We start from the raw sequence: 14,616 nt of genomic DNA on the forward strand, positions 1-14,616 counted from the left end.
CATGATGAGTGGGATCAAGAAAACAACATGGTGATGTCATGGTTTTTACTATCTATGCTGCCACAAGTGAGGAAGACATTCATGCGGGCAGAAATTGCTGATAAGATTTGGGAGAAAGCTAATCTACATATTCAGAGAGATGACATGCAAAGATTTATCACTTGCAAGCTACTTCAACCTGTGAGTAGGGGGGAGAGGAGTTCTCCACATACTATTTGGATTTGACTTCCATCTAGAAGGAATTGGATCACTATCAAAATATGGATTGGAAATGTAATGTGGATGCTGAGGCCTACAAGTCTGGTTTCTCAACAGCAAGTTTTTACCTTTCTTTTGGGGCTGAATCCTGTGTATGAATTTATTAGGGTTCAGGTATTGGGAAGTAAAGATCTCCCATTAGCATTCAGGAGAGGTGCAAACACAAGTAGTGGAAGTTCCTTTAAGAAGGACGATTCTTAGAAAAGGGTGGATGAGAAAGATAAACTATGGTGTACTCATTGTCAGTGGTCTTGTCTCTAAGGCTGCCGGTTTGTCATCCAAACTGGCCACCAGGCCTTAATCACCTTCTAGACCAGAAATTTCACACTCAAGTAGTAACAATGGATGTGTAAGTTGATGGGGTTTGATTACTTAACTCACCATAACTTTTCAAAACGTCCAAAACTCACCATGTCAATGAGATAACGGTAACTTGACTAACGGGCATCGTTAATTTACTATTTTAACCTTCATTATCTCCTGCTTTCTTTCTTCATCTTCGATGGTTTCTCCCTTCACTCTGCCACCAATGGCAATGATGATAGCGTTCCTGGAGCGATTCATTCATGAAAATGAAACTAAAACAAGCCCAGGAAATGACGACAATGCAAGCCTATTAAGAGTGATTCCTCCGCACCGTTGTTGTTGCTAAGGATTTCGGCGGTATCGTTGAAGCAAAGCCGCTAGCAGTCATCAGGCCAGCCTCTCGAGAAGACGTAGTAAGAGTAATTAGAGCGGTTTCCAGGTCCGCCCATCTCACGGTCGCTGCAAGGGGTAACGACCACTCCATCAATGGCCAGGCTATGACGAACAGAGCAATCAAAGCGGCTTCCATGTCCGCCCATCTCACGGTCGTTGCAAGGGGTAATGGCCACTCCATCAATGGCTAGGCTATGACGGACAGAGGGCTGGTGATCGACAGGAGGTCCATGGAAACTCAGATTGAGGTGGTGTGGTTTGGCGACTCGGCTTACGTTGACGTCGGAGGGGGAGTGCTGTGGGAAGGTGTACTCAAATGGTGTGTACGGGCTTCCTCTTCAGACCAGAAACATTTCAAACGCTCATGAGGCTTCAGACTCCGATGAGCTGGGTTTAACTTATCTGCATTCATTTTGTGAAAAAATCCTTACTCATGAACTCTGAAAACAGTATTTTTTTTTTTTTTTTTAAACTAGTGGGAATTGAATTTTGCTTCCAGAAATTGAAATAATGAAGGAAAGGTTTTCTAAGCTCTTGTTGGGAGAGGACATGTCTGGGAGTGGGAAAAGCGTCTGCACAGAAGTTGCAATCTGGAATGCCATAACTATCTGTTAGCGTAGGGGTATTTCTGTCTTTATACTTTGATTGATGTTGCTGATCTGTAATGTTGTGTTGAAATATGTGCTCTTAACTTAAGTAAGGGCACATAGGTCTTTTCAGTTATGTTTTAATAATAATATAAATACTTACTGGCCGACTGGGAGAAGTCAAGTTGACTCTTTCAGTTCGAACCAGAATTCTCTCTTCTCTCTTTCTCTCTCTCTCTCTCTCTTTCTCTATCACTCTTTCTTCTTCTACAAAACTGAACTCAGTCAGGCCGAACTCTAAGGCAGACCTGAATTCTAACATGGTATCAGAGCAGGTTAAATCTGCCTAGATTTCTGCTTGCCTAGGGTTCATTCTCTGCGCACCCTATCTAAGGTTTTCCTCTTTTTTTTTCTATGTTCGATTGGAGATAAGGGAAAGGGCTGAAAAGGAGTGATTGCCCTCTTCCCTTGGGGGTCTCTATGCCTCCAATCAGGTCGTATGTGGTCGGTTGCTGTGATTTCTGAGATCGCCCTCTCCTAGTAGAGGAAGAATAGAGGGCCGAACTGTGTGTGGCTGTTGTGTGTGGACTGCTCTCCTGCTTGCATGGGTGTTACTTCAGCGATAAGGAAGAGATATGATCATATAGTGGTGAGATTTCAGGTAGTTGTAGGAGCAGGGTTTGTGGTGTAAAGAGCACACATTCCAGCAACAATTAGTGCTGCAATCAGTGTGACAGGTGTGACCTAGTGGTGTGTAGTGTGCAGATCTCAGTGATAATAGAATTCAGCAAGTGTGCAGAATTGGTGATAACATAATGGGAGACAGTAATGATTATAAACCTAGTGTGATGGTGCCTACAAACTACCTGAATGTTCAGATGACCTCCATTAAGTGAAATGGAGAGAGTTATGTGCCTTGGGCTAAATCTGTTGAAGTCTTTCTAAAGGCAAAGAAGAAGGTAAAACATATCAGAGAGGAGAAACCCTCCTCTGACTCTCACGAGTATGAAGATTGGGAGCAAGAGGACGCTCAGATCATCACATGGTTGTGGAACAGTATGGAACCCAGGATTAGTGTGAACTTCATGTTCCTTGATACTGCCAAAGACGTGTGGGACCATGCGAAAAAATTGTATTCGGGGCAGGGCAATACAACCAGAGTTTATCAGCTTTATCAAGAGCACTTTAATCTGCAACAGGGCAATCAGAGTCTTGAGGAGTACTATGCCAACATGAGGAACATACGTAATGAGTTGAATGTCTATCATCCTCTCACTTTTGATGTCAAGATTCAACAACAATAGAGAGAGCAGCTTGATGTGACTAGATTTTTGGTGGGACTGAAGTCTGAATATGAACCAGTACGGCTCAGATATTAGGGGGATCAGCTCTTCCGTCCCTAGAAGAGGTATTTGCTCGACTTTGGAGGATTTATATCGGATCTACTGAGAACTCCAATATCTCAGATAGATCTGCCTTTGCTGCATCGAGAGGCCGTGGTGGTAGAGGTGGAGCTCGGGGAGCTCAGTCTGGCCGTGGTGTTGGTAGTGGTTCTGCATATGGCCGAAGTGGCAATGGTGGGTCTACTTATAATCGTGGTGGTGGTCGTACTGGGAGCAGAGATTCAGGGGGAGCCCGTGGTAGAGGACGTAGCTCAGGCCCGAGGAAGTGCACTCATTGTGGTATGGATGGACATACCATCAACTATTGTTATGATTTACATGGTCCTCCCTCAACCTGGGCCAATCATGCCGCGACCGGTGACTCAAGTTCTAGCTTTAAACAGGAGAATCATTCATCTGACCAGTTGCCTCCTACATCCACAGATGGTCTCATGAAGGAGATGGTGAGTGTTCCCCGTGATGAATATGAGAGGTTTATCCAATCACAGCAGAACACGACAACTTTTGCTCACTCAAGTATGGCTTGTCTGGCATCTACACCCAATCCTTGGATCATTGACTCTTGAGCCTCCAATCACATGACTGGAACTCCAGGTGTGTTTTCCTCCTTATCTCATTGCTCAACATCACAATCTGTCACCCTTGCTAATGGTTCCACATCCTCAATTTGTGGTGTTGGTAATGCTGACCTAGATCCTGTATCCCTCTCATCAGTTCTGTATGTTCCTAAATTGCCTTTTAACTTTATGTCTGTTAGTAAGCTGACCAAATCACTTAACTACTCCATTACCTTTTATCCTTCTATGTGTGTCTTTCAGGATCTCAAGATGGGGATGAAGATTGGTGGAGGGCATGAAGCAGGTGGACTGTATTATCTTGACGGTGGTGGTGGTAGAACTTCAACAGCTCTCCAGTCATCTCTTTCTCCTCTCCAGTGGCACTACCGATTTGGTCATCTGTTGCTCAAAGTCTTGAAGTCCTTGGTTCCGTCCTTGAGTCAGCTTTCTGTTTTGGATTGTGAGTCGTGTCAGTTTGGGAAACACCATCGTGTTCCCTTTAGTTCTAGGGTTGATAACCGTGTGTCGAGTCCTTTTTCTTTAGTTCATTCAGATGTTTGGGGTCCTTATAAAGTAATGTCATATAATGGATACAGATATTTTGTCATTTTTGTGGATGATTTTTCAAGGATGACGTGGCTCTATTTAATGAAAGAAAGAAGTGAATTGTTTACCATTTTCCAAATATTTTATGCTGAAATTCGTAACCAATTTGGTACCCACATCAAAGTTTTTCGTTCTGATAATGGCCGCGAATATTTATCCTCATCATTTCAGGAATACTTGGACTAACACGGCATTATACATCAGACCTCGTGTACCTACACCCCACAACAAAACGGGGTGGTTGAGAGAAAGAATCGCCATCTCCTTGAAACAGCAAGATCCCTAATGCATCACATGCATGTTCCCAAACCTTTTTGGAGTGATGCAGTGCTTACCTCTTGTTTTCTGATTAATCGGATGCCCACGTTCATCCTTGATGGTCAGTCTCCGTTTCAGGTCTTGTTTCCCTCTTTGTCTCCGTTCCCTCTTACGCCGAGAGTTTTTGGGTGTGTCTGTTTTGTCCATAATCTGGGTCTTGGGAACGACAAGTTTGATGCCCGTTCTCTCAAGTGCATCTTCCTTGGCTATTCTCGGACCCAGAAAGGGTATAGGTGTTACCATCCTGGTTCTCGACGGTCCTTTGTGTGTGCTGATGTCAGTTTCTTTGAGTCTACTCCGTTCTTTTTGGGGTCTGGTGATGCTTCTTCCTCCTCATCACTTCCTCCCCTTCCACTTCCCGTTGTCGATCCTCAGTTTGTTCCAGTTGTGACCAAATCCTTGCCTCCGGTGCCACCACCTGTTGAACGCCCACCTATCTATCATGTGTATACACATCGCCCACATGCACCGGCTACTACTCCTCCGGCTACATCTCCGTCGACGGATCCGGCACCAGAACCCTACTTGGCATCTGAGATTGATCTACCCATTGCTTTGCGGAAAGGTAAACATACTTGCACCCTTCATCCCATTTCTAATTATGTTTCTCTTACTCACCTTTCCGCTTCCCATCGCCAGTTTGTTACCTTGTTATCATCAGTTATTGTTCCTAAAGATGTCCAGGAAGCCCTTGCCTCTCCAGGGTGGTGTTGTGCCGTGGAAGAAGAACTCTCAGCCCTTCATCATAATCATACTTGGGACTCGCTGCGCTTCCTCCTGGGAAGCAATCTGTTGGTTGTAAGTGGGTTTATACGGTTAAGTACCTGCCTGATGGTTGTGTTGAACGCCTGAAAGCGCGATTAGTTGCAAAAGGGTACTCCCAAACCTATGGCATTGACTACACAGAGACCTTCTCACCGGTTGCTAAGATAGGGTCAGTTCGTGTTGTGATCTCTCTTGCAGCCATGTATGAGTGGCCACTATATCAGCTTGATATCAAGAATGCCTTTTTGCATGGTGACTTACTCGAGGAGGTCTACATGGAGCAACCTCTAGGGTTTGTTGCTCAAGGGGAGGATGGTAAGGTGTGCAGACTAAGGAAGGCTATATATGGGCTTAAACAGTCTCCTCGAGCATGGTTTGGTAGGTTCAGTGAGGTGGTAAAGAAGTTTGGCATGAAACAGTGCAAGGTTGACCATTCTGTATTTAGTCATGACTCTCCGGGAGGAAAAACACTGTTGGTGTATGTAGATGATATTGTTATTACTGGGAATGATAACATTGGTATTGATAGGCTGAAGACTTATCTGCAGGATCACTTTCAGACAAAGGATCTGGGTAAACTAAAATACTTCTTGGGGATAGAGGTAGCGAGATCCAAGTATGGGATTAACCTGTGCCAGAGGAAGTATGTGCTTGATTTGCTGGAAGAAACAAGCTTGTTGGGTGCCAAACCAGCTGAAACACCCATGGACTACAAATACCAAGCTAAGCAGTGATATGGGTGAAGTGTTTGAAGACCCTGGCAGATACCGACGACTTGTGGGCAAACTGAGCTACCTAACCATTACCAGACCAGACATCTCATTTGCAGTTAGTGTGGTAAGTCAATTCATGCAAAAACCTCTGACTCCTCATTGGAATGCGGTTCTGAGAATTGTGAAGTATCTAAAAGGGGCCCCGGGTCGCGGTCTGATATACAAGAGTGGGGGAAAACTTGAAATAGAAGGGTATTCTGATGATGATTGGGCTGGTTCTATGTCTGATAGGCGGTCTACTATAGGCTATTGCACATTTTTGGGAGATAACCTGGTGACATGGAAAAGTAAGAAGCAGACGGTTGTGGCAAGAAGCAGTGCAGAGGCAGAATATAGGGCTATGGCGCATACCGCTTGTGAATTAGTGTGGCTAAGGAACCTTCTACAGGAAGTAGGGTACAACATTAACACTCCAATGAAGCTCTATTGTGATAATCAAGCTGCAGTTCATATCTCCTCTAATCCAGTGTTTCATGAAAGAACCAAGCACATTGAGGTTGACTGTCACTTTGTGAGGGAGAAGGTGCTGAATGGAGAGCTAGACACTACACATGTTAATACAGGAAATCAGTGGGCTGACTTATTTACAAAAGGCTTGAGTCGGGGAAGAGTGGACTACATATGTAACAAGCTGGGAGTATATGATATATACTCACCAGCTTGAGGCAGACCTGAATTCAGTTATGTTTTAATAATAATATAAATACTTACTGGCTGACTGGGAGAAGTCAAGTTGACTCTTTCAGTTTGAACCAGAATTCTCTCTTCTCTCTTTCTCTCTTTCTCTCTTTCTCTATCACTCTTTCTTCTTCTACATAACTGAACTCAGTCAGGCCGAACTCTAAGGCAGACCTGAATCCTAACACTATCAATTCCATCTCTCTCCTCTTCTCCTCCTCACCCTCTTGTAAGGCCAGCAACCTTGCATTGCGCAAAGACAGTCCCATAGGAGTCGAAGTTGGGGGAGCCCTTGCCTTTTCTGCCTTTTCCCTTTCATTAGTCGATGTACACGAAGATCGGCAAGGAAGGAAACAGTTGAACTCGGCCCCAAAAGCTCTTAGAGCCTAGCAAAGTGACAAAGGGATATGAACCCATCTCTGATTTCTGTGCGGTAAGTACTCCTGATGTTGCTGCGGATGAACACCGTCCTAGATTTGCTTTGTTCTTCTGAAACTCCTATTCCTACATCGCTTCGAACGTGGATTTGTTCTGTTCTGGATTTTCTCTGCTCTGGATTTGCTCTTCTGAAACTCTGTTCTTCTTCTTCCCATGTTTCTTCGTCTTGACGCGAACTTGGCCAATGCAGGTGACTTTCGGGGACGAGGGTTTGGCAGTGTCAAATGTGGAGCCTCTCTTCTTTTTTCCTGTTGGGAACATGGGCGACGCTTGCCCACCTCTCATGTTGCCATGACTTCTAAGTCTTCTGCTCAACGACGACGAGAGAGACGGGGGTTCTAACGGGTGGTGAGTTTCAAAAAATAAAACTTGGGTTATTGAAATTGGGTCATTGTACTTTGGGTCATTTGGAGAGACGAGGGTTCGGGTGTCTCGCTCACCATTTAGGGGCAGTTTAGTCATGAAACATGCATTTAGGTTGACGTGGACAACTTGGGTCATTGAGCTTTAACGGTATTCTAATGGATGGTGACTTTTAGAAAATAAAATCTCACTGACATGGTGAGTTTTGGACGTTTTGAAAAGTTATGGTGAGTTTAAGAGAATTCATAAAAAGTGATGGTGGGCTTTGGACTTTCCCATATAATAAAAACCCGACCGTAGCAAACTGAGTGGTGGATGCTTTGTCTAGGGCTCATTAGCTGGCCCAAATGGGAGTAGTGCAGCCTAGTTACCCAGTCCTGGATCTCCTGAAGACTAAGGCCCAAGCAGATCTGAGTTTACAATATTTTAGAACCAAATGGGAACAAAGCCCAGCTTTGATGCCTGGTTAATATTTTCATCTTTTTTATAAAGGAAGGTTGGTTTGTTTCTCTCTCCTAACTTCAATACATACCAGAAGTTCCAAGGCTCTTTCACAGCTCACTGGAAGACGAGATTTTGCAAACCTAGATTAGTTTCCCACTATTACTGGGTGGGAATGAAGACAAGATTTTGGGAATTTGTGATTCAATGTCCAACTTGTCCCACTATTATTGGGTGGGCATGAGGTGCAGTCACCACAGTGTTGCTACTGTCTATTACAGCCATTGTTGGTTCTGGAACAGGTTTGGGAAGAGGTAACTATGGATTTCATTATCGGCCTTCCTACTTCAGCAGGAAAATTTGTGATAATGGTTGTCATTGACTGACTAACCAAGAACGCTCACTTCTCAGCCTTGTCCCATCCCTGCGGTGCTGCTATTGCTGTAGAGGTTTTCATTCGAGACAACCAAATTACATGGTACACCAAGGGCAATAATTTCAAACAGGGACCCAGTCTTTCTCAGCCATTTTTGGAAGGAATGTTTCAAGTTATAGGGATCCAAACACCTACACTCAACGAGCTATCTTCCAAAATCTGACAGGCATTCTGAGGTTGTAAATTGCTGCATTGAGACCCATCTAAGAAGCTTCATAAGCGACTGCCCAAAGCAGTGGGTCAGGTGGCTTTCTTGGGGGCTGATCTATGGTACAACACATCTTTTCATTCTTTAGCAAAGATGTCTCCATACAAGGCCCTATATGGCAAGGATCCCCTTTCCATTCTGCCTTATGAATGAGTCTCTTCTTCTGTAGCTTCCATCGATGAGTATCTGACCTCCAGAGATGAACTCCTCAAGACCTTCCAGAACCATCTCCTGTGAGCACAACAATTGATGAAAACTAGTTATGACAAGCATCACTAAGCAGTTGAATACCAGGTGGGAGAACTAGTATACCTGAAATTGCAACCATACTGCCAATCATCCATTGCTAAAAGAATCTGCAATAGGCTCTCTCCAAGATTCTATGGTCCTTTCCCATCCTGGAGAAGATTGGAGGTGTGGCTTATTGATGGAAGTTGCCTGAACATCCAATCTTTCATGTGTCTCTGCTCAAAAAATACTTAGGTCCCACAAGTGTTGCTTCTCCCTCACTTCCTCCTCTCTCTGATGAAGGGGAGTTACAGTTGACCCCCCTACAAGTCTTGGGTTAACACTGGATCAAAGATGGTAAGCAGATCATCTAGGGAGCATTGATTTCTTCGGCTGGGTTACCTCTGGAAGGTGCCACTTGGGAATCCTGTTCCAGACTCAAACAGAAATTTCCATCTCTTGACCTTGAGGACAAGGATCAGCCTAAGGAGGAGAGAGCTGTTAGGGTCCAGTCTCTATTCCATCAGCCCAGAAGGACTCCACCACCCCAAAGGTCCCTGTTCGCCTAACTGTGTTTTGAGTATATTCTAGAAGGCACAAACGCACATCAGCTAACTAACTGTCAAAGTTTGTTATGAGTGCCACGGCTGCTCTTGAGTTCCTCTGAAAAGGCTTTATATAAGGCCATAGCTAAAATAATGAGCAGAGAACATTTTCCCTAATATCTTCTTCTTCTTTCTTTCTACTTCTGAGGAGGTTGTGACTCCCTTGAAGTGGGCAGTACCCTATCAGCTTGTGCTTGTCCACACTTCAATCCCAATGCGTGTTCACATGAGGGGTGTGTTTGATGCCATGTCAAGGAACTGTTCAACCTAAAAGCTTAAGCTGTTAGGAGAGGTCCCTGAATAGGTTTTTTATTCTCTAACATTAAATAGATAATTTCTTCTATTAAGGAAATGAAGAATATCCTTGATCACTGAATAATATTTCCAAACAAAGTTGTGATATTAATTCATTAATTAGAGACACAAGGCATTATCAGAAATAGCAACGTTAGGATATCTAACTCAGTTGTTGACCTGATTTTCCTTTTGGGGAGTGGGCCAATTGGGTTGACCTGCTGGGCCGAAAGCAACTTGGTCAGGTTGCACAAGCTTTGAAAAGTCTTAAAAACTAAAAACTATAGCTATTCATATTCATAGACATGTAAAGTACATGCATATGTGCGAAAATAAGCATAAAATTTAGTTTCAAACATATAAAAGATGCACCTAGTGCCCCCATGTAAATGTATATAACAATAATTTAGATATGGAATATTTAATAAGTATTATGAAAGAAGTGCCAAACCCTGCATATCCTAGACCCAATTTCCCTACAAAGTGACAGGTCAAATAGTTCCATAGCAGCATGTTATACTGCCTCATCATAGATTCACAGTCAAAAGCAATGGAGGAATAAGATCTCTACTGTTGGAGGATAAGTGCTTAAACATGTGAATTCTGTAGTAATAAAGAGATTAGCCGAATACACTAATACAAGCTAAGAGTTGAAGCTGCAGGTTACCAGAAAGAAATACATAAAAAGCATAAATACCTGCTCTATTTTTGAGTAAGCTAATCTCTCTTCCATGCACAAGCAAGTAATATCAAATGCACTTTGGCAGGTCCCAGGAATTTCTTTGTTCTCATGAAGTCCCAAAAATCTAATAAAATATCAAATAACATATTACAGCTTTGGTCATGGAAACTTTTAAGAGTTACCATTCTATAAGCTTGTAGTTTATTGCTGGAATAACAAATAATATAAAGAAAAGAGAACAAGTTCAGCCTAAATTAGTTATCCTCAATTGGTCCTACCAGCCATATAATATACACTGCACACCAATGCGTTGAACCAGAAACTTAATTAGCATTCATCCTTCGGATGGGATTAACTAGAATCATCATGGATAAAATAGTTTAGTGTCTCATGTACGAAATTCCCTGATTGAAAAGTTCAGGCAAAAGTCAGCTCTTACTTGATAGTTTTAACTGTCTTCATTGCGGTTGCTTTTTCTCTGCAAAGCCTGAGAGTCATCAGCCCTTCTACCATTTCCTTTGCATCAAACATAACTTCATCCAAATTTTCACTTCTATCAGTTTTGAGAAGTTCATTGAGGAAGCTTCCATAAGTTGGCTTCTTCCCTTCTTTCAGCATGGGATGAGCTTCCATGTTGAAGAAACCAATTTTTGCTAGGGTCCCCATGATGTCACTAAATCCTACAAAATGAAGTTTTTAACTAAGATCAAGAAAACCTACAAAGTCGAAGTTTTTAACTAAGATCCAGAAAAAACTTGATATTCTGCATTTTGTAAATTTAAAACTTGATTCCATCTTTATTTTCACCAACTATCCAAGTCAACTAAAAGAAATGAAGTCTCTGAGACTTCTTTTTTCAGTACTTTCTTGGGTACTCATATTTTGTAAAGAATGCATTGCCCTTTGGTCAGAGTATTGTCTCAGAGTGAATTGAACCAACTGGGTGTGTTTAATCAACAGAGATTTCAAGCTTGGCATCTAAACAACTCATAAACACAGATCATGCCTTCATAACGCAGGGTTCCTCGGAAGATGGTTGATGCTTCCTGTCCAATGCCATACAAGTCCCCATAGACCAAAGAATTCCGATTTGGAAGACATTCCAAGGCAAATGCAGGAAGATCAGGTATTTGGAGCCTTGCTGCTGAATCATATAGTTTGTCCCCTGAAATTTCATATTATTAGTTTATTACATGAACCAGTGAAAAAGAACCTGCCGTAAAAGTTGAGATAGAATAAGTTATGTATATTTCTTATTATTCTGAATAGCTAATGTAATACACTGACTCTTAATCATTTAAAATTCTATCATCTAAAGGGTGACAATGCTTGTAAACTGAGAATTCTACTTACGTGCATAATTCCATTACAAGGAGAAAGTAAGAACACTTTCAGCATGTGGGTATAGAAAGGATTTGTTATATGTATGCATCTTTTTATTGTTTGCCTGGTGTCCCTCTTCTACCAGTTACTAGATCAAGTTGTTTACTTCCTTATTAACCTCGAGCTATATGCTTTTCTTAAACTTTTTTTGATAAATGCTGTTCTTAACTTATCAATTAAGAGAATTCTTGTAATATTGAATCTAACTTTAATATTCATTGTTTCAAATTCCAACTTCTATAAGTTGATGACATACCATCAATATGTACAATTTCTCCAAGAGATTTATAAGTTGCTGGGTTGCGTCCTGCCTGGATAGCTCCTGCAGGGTTCCAACTAAGAACAGAATTTGTGATAATACAGTGAATAATTTCCATCAAACTAACATCTAAAAATCACAATTATAATTGCCAGGAGGAAAGTCAAACAAAAGAAAACAAAACTTATACACAGATATACAAAGAAACAAGAGAGAAATGCCTTGTTAAAGTTGTCCATATTTCCAATCAGCATCATGGATTTCTATGATACAGATGCATGTGCACCTGAAGCAGGGAGGGGGGAATTAATTATCCTCTCCTAGGGCATAATACGTTAGCATAAATATATTGGTTTTACTTCTGGAGTAGAATGAGTGTTGCATTGAGTCTCCTAAGTGGATGAAGTGTCCATGTGGGCATCTTTAGATTCAGAGACACTTCAACATAACATTTTCCTTTATACTTATTTGACATAAATTAATAGCTGATCTATACAATGAATTCCATGTCTGTGCAACACTGATCAAAACAACTTCCAATGTCAGTCCTTGTTTTTTCTTCTTGCTGAGTTAAACTCCTATAAGCACATTGGGTTCTGATTCCTGTACCCATGTTCATGCAACATTGATCAAAACAATACTGCCAATTATTTGATGCTAAGATAACATGACAGACAATTTGGTAAAGGAGATTTCTTAGCGCACAGCATATACTGCTTGAAGTTTATATAGAATCCGTAAATCTCACTGTTCAGATTTGCTCTAAAAATTAAGTGGTCTTTTATATGCTGAATAATCTGTGAATCCATTTTATCGCATAATTTATCTCACTTGTTTATCTTGGTCGCATTCATGAAAACAATTAAGGGGACAAGAGGGTATATTAACATTATGAAAGGGGAAACCTTTTTCATCTTGGCACAATATCTGGTGATCATGTTTCTTCTGCAAGTTCGAATGAATATTCCAAATCAATACAGTTCTAAGAAGCATTAAAAATTACTTCATTGTGGAGGGAGGACTTCGGAGAACCAGTAGAGGAGCTAATAGGAAACTTCACTGTATCCCTAAAATTCAGAATGGTGGAAGATGGATTTACTTGGGTGCTAACAAATGTGTATGGTCCAAATAATCATAGAGAGAGGAATGAGTTCTGGGAGGAGCTTCATGGGATTCAAGGTTTGTGGGAAGGTCCTTGGTGTTTGGGGGGCGATTTTAATGGAATATGATTCACAAATGAGTCAAATAATCCTAGGCAGGCCATTACAACTAGTATGAGGAAGTTCAATGACTTCATAAATTCCTGTGAGTTACGGGAGCTTCCTCTACTACAGGCTACCTACACTTGGTCCAACTTCCAAGAAAACCCAATATGCTCAAAGCTTGACAGATTCCTATTTAATGAGGATTGGAAGAGTCACTGGAGAGGTTTGGTGGCTAAGGCCCTTCCTAGGATAACCTCTGATCACTACCCTATAGAAGTAGGACAAGAGCCTCTTGGTAATGGACCTAGACCATTCAGGTTTGAAAATATGTGGCTGACACACCCGGACTTCTTGCCTAAGGTTAAGGAATGGTGGAGTGAAGAGTTGAGAGAAGTGAAATGGGATGGGGTTAGATTCCACAAAAAATTAAAAAAGGTTGAGAGGCAAAACAAAAGAATGGAATAAGGTTCAATTTGGAAGAGTGGAGGAGGTAAAAGCTAGACTATTGGTTCAGATTGAGGAGTTAGATGCAAAAGAATCCCAAGGGATGATGGATGAGCAAGACAGAGAAATGAGGAGGAAACTGAAAAAGGAGTTAGAGGAGACTTTGTTGAGGGAGGAGATCTCTTGGAGACAAAAATCTAGACATAAGTGGATCAAGGAAGGGGATGGGAATACCAAATTTTTTCATGATTTGGCTAATGGGAGAAGGAGGAAAAATTTGATACTAAAGCTTGAGGTTGATGGTGTGGAGATAACCTCTCAACAGGAGATTGCTAGTAGGATTGTGGATCACTTCAAATCCATCTTTCAAAGACCCTTAGAGAATCAGTTAATAGTAGGGGAGGAGAATTGGCCAACTTTGAACCAAACAGATAAGGGATGGCTGGAAAGAATGATTGAGGAAGAGGAAATTAAAAAGTTGTTTTTTCTATGGATAGGGCTAAGGCACCGGGTCTTGACGGATTTACAATAACTTTTTATCAGGACTGTTGGGACATAGTCAAAGAAGACTTAATTGGAGTATTTAGAGAATTTGAGGATAAAAATTTTGTGAGTCCTGGAATCAATGCCACTTTTATAGCCTTAATTCCTAAAAAGAATGATGCCAGACACCCCAAAGATTTTCGGCCAATTAGCCTGGTGACAAGCATCTATAAGATTCTGGCAAAAGTGCTATCTAGGAGGATCAAAGTAGTTCTCCCCTCTCTCGTTATCCAAGCACAAGGAGCATTTATATAGGATAGACAAATTACAGATTAGATCCTTATTGCAAACGAGAGTGTGGAAGAGATAAGGAGATCGGGCAGGAAAGGATTTGTTTGTAAACTGGACTTGGAGAAAGCCTATGACTTAGTGGATTGGAATTTCTTGCTGGAGATGTCGGAGAAGACGTGGATTTGGGGATAAATGGTGTAATTGGATAAGAG

General features: G+C 41.7%; 1 protein-coding gene across 14 annotated transcripts in view; it reads right to left on the reverse strand.

The window, feature by feature from the left end:
- The window catches only part of LOC148842059 (lysine-ketoglutarate reductase/saccharopine dehydrogenase bifunctional enzyme), a 179,571-nt gene that overhangs the window by 14,945 nt on the left and 150,010 nt on the right, over window positions 1-14,616 (reverse strand). For 11 of the 14 annotated variants that reach the window (XR_016103343.1, XR_016103340.1, XR_016103342.1 and 8 more), the window contains exons 19-22: window positions 11,979-12,058; window positions 11,346-11,504; window positions 10,779-11,019; window positions 10,355-10,463 (exon numbers count right to left, since the gene is read on the reverse strand). Coding sequence is in view for 7 of the 14 variants with exons in the window: in XM_088958165.1 (XP_088814291.1) it covers window positions 10,355-10,463; window positions 10,779-11,019; window positions 11,346-11,504; window positions 11,979-12,058 (589 nt within the window). In the remaining 7 variants the exon portion in view is untranslated. Of the gene's footprint in view, window positions 1-10,354; window positions 10,464-10,606; window positions 10,695-10,778; window positions 11,020-11,345; window positions 11,505-11,978; window positions 12,059-14,616 lie in introns of those variants that run through there. The other 3 variants (XM_088958168.1, XM_088958167.1, XR_016103344.1) reach the window with 2 other exon arrangements.

Source organism: Nelumbo lutea, chromosome 8, assembly GCF_056320005.1.
Source record: "Nelumbo lutea isolate HS-2025 chromosome 8, American lotus-T2T, whole genome shotgun sequence".
Classification (NCBI taxonomy): Eukaryota; Viridiplantae; Streptophyta; class Magnoliopsida; order Proteales; family Nelumbonaceae; genus Nelumbo; species Nelumbo lutea.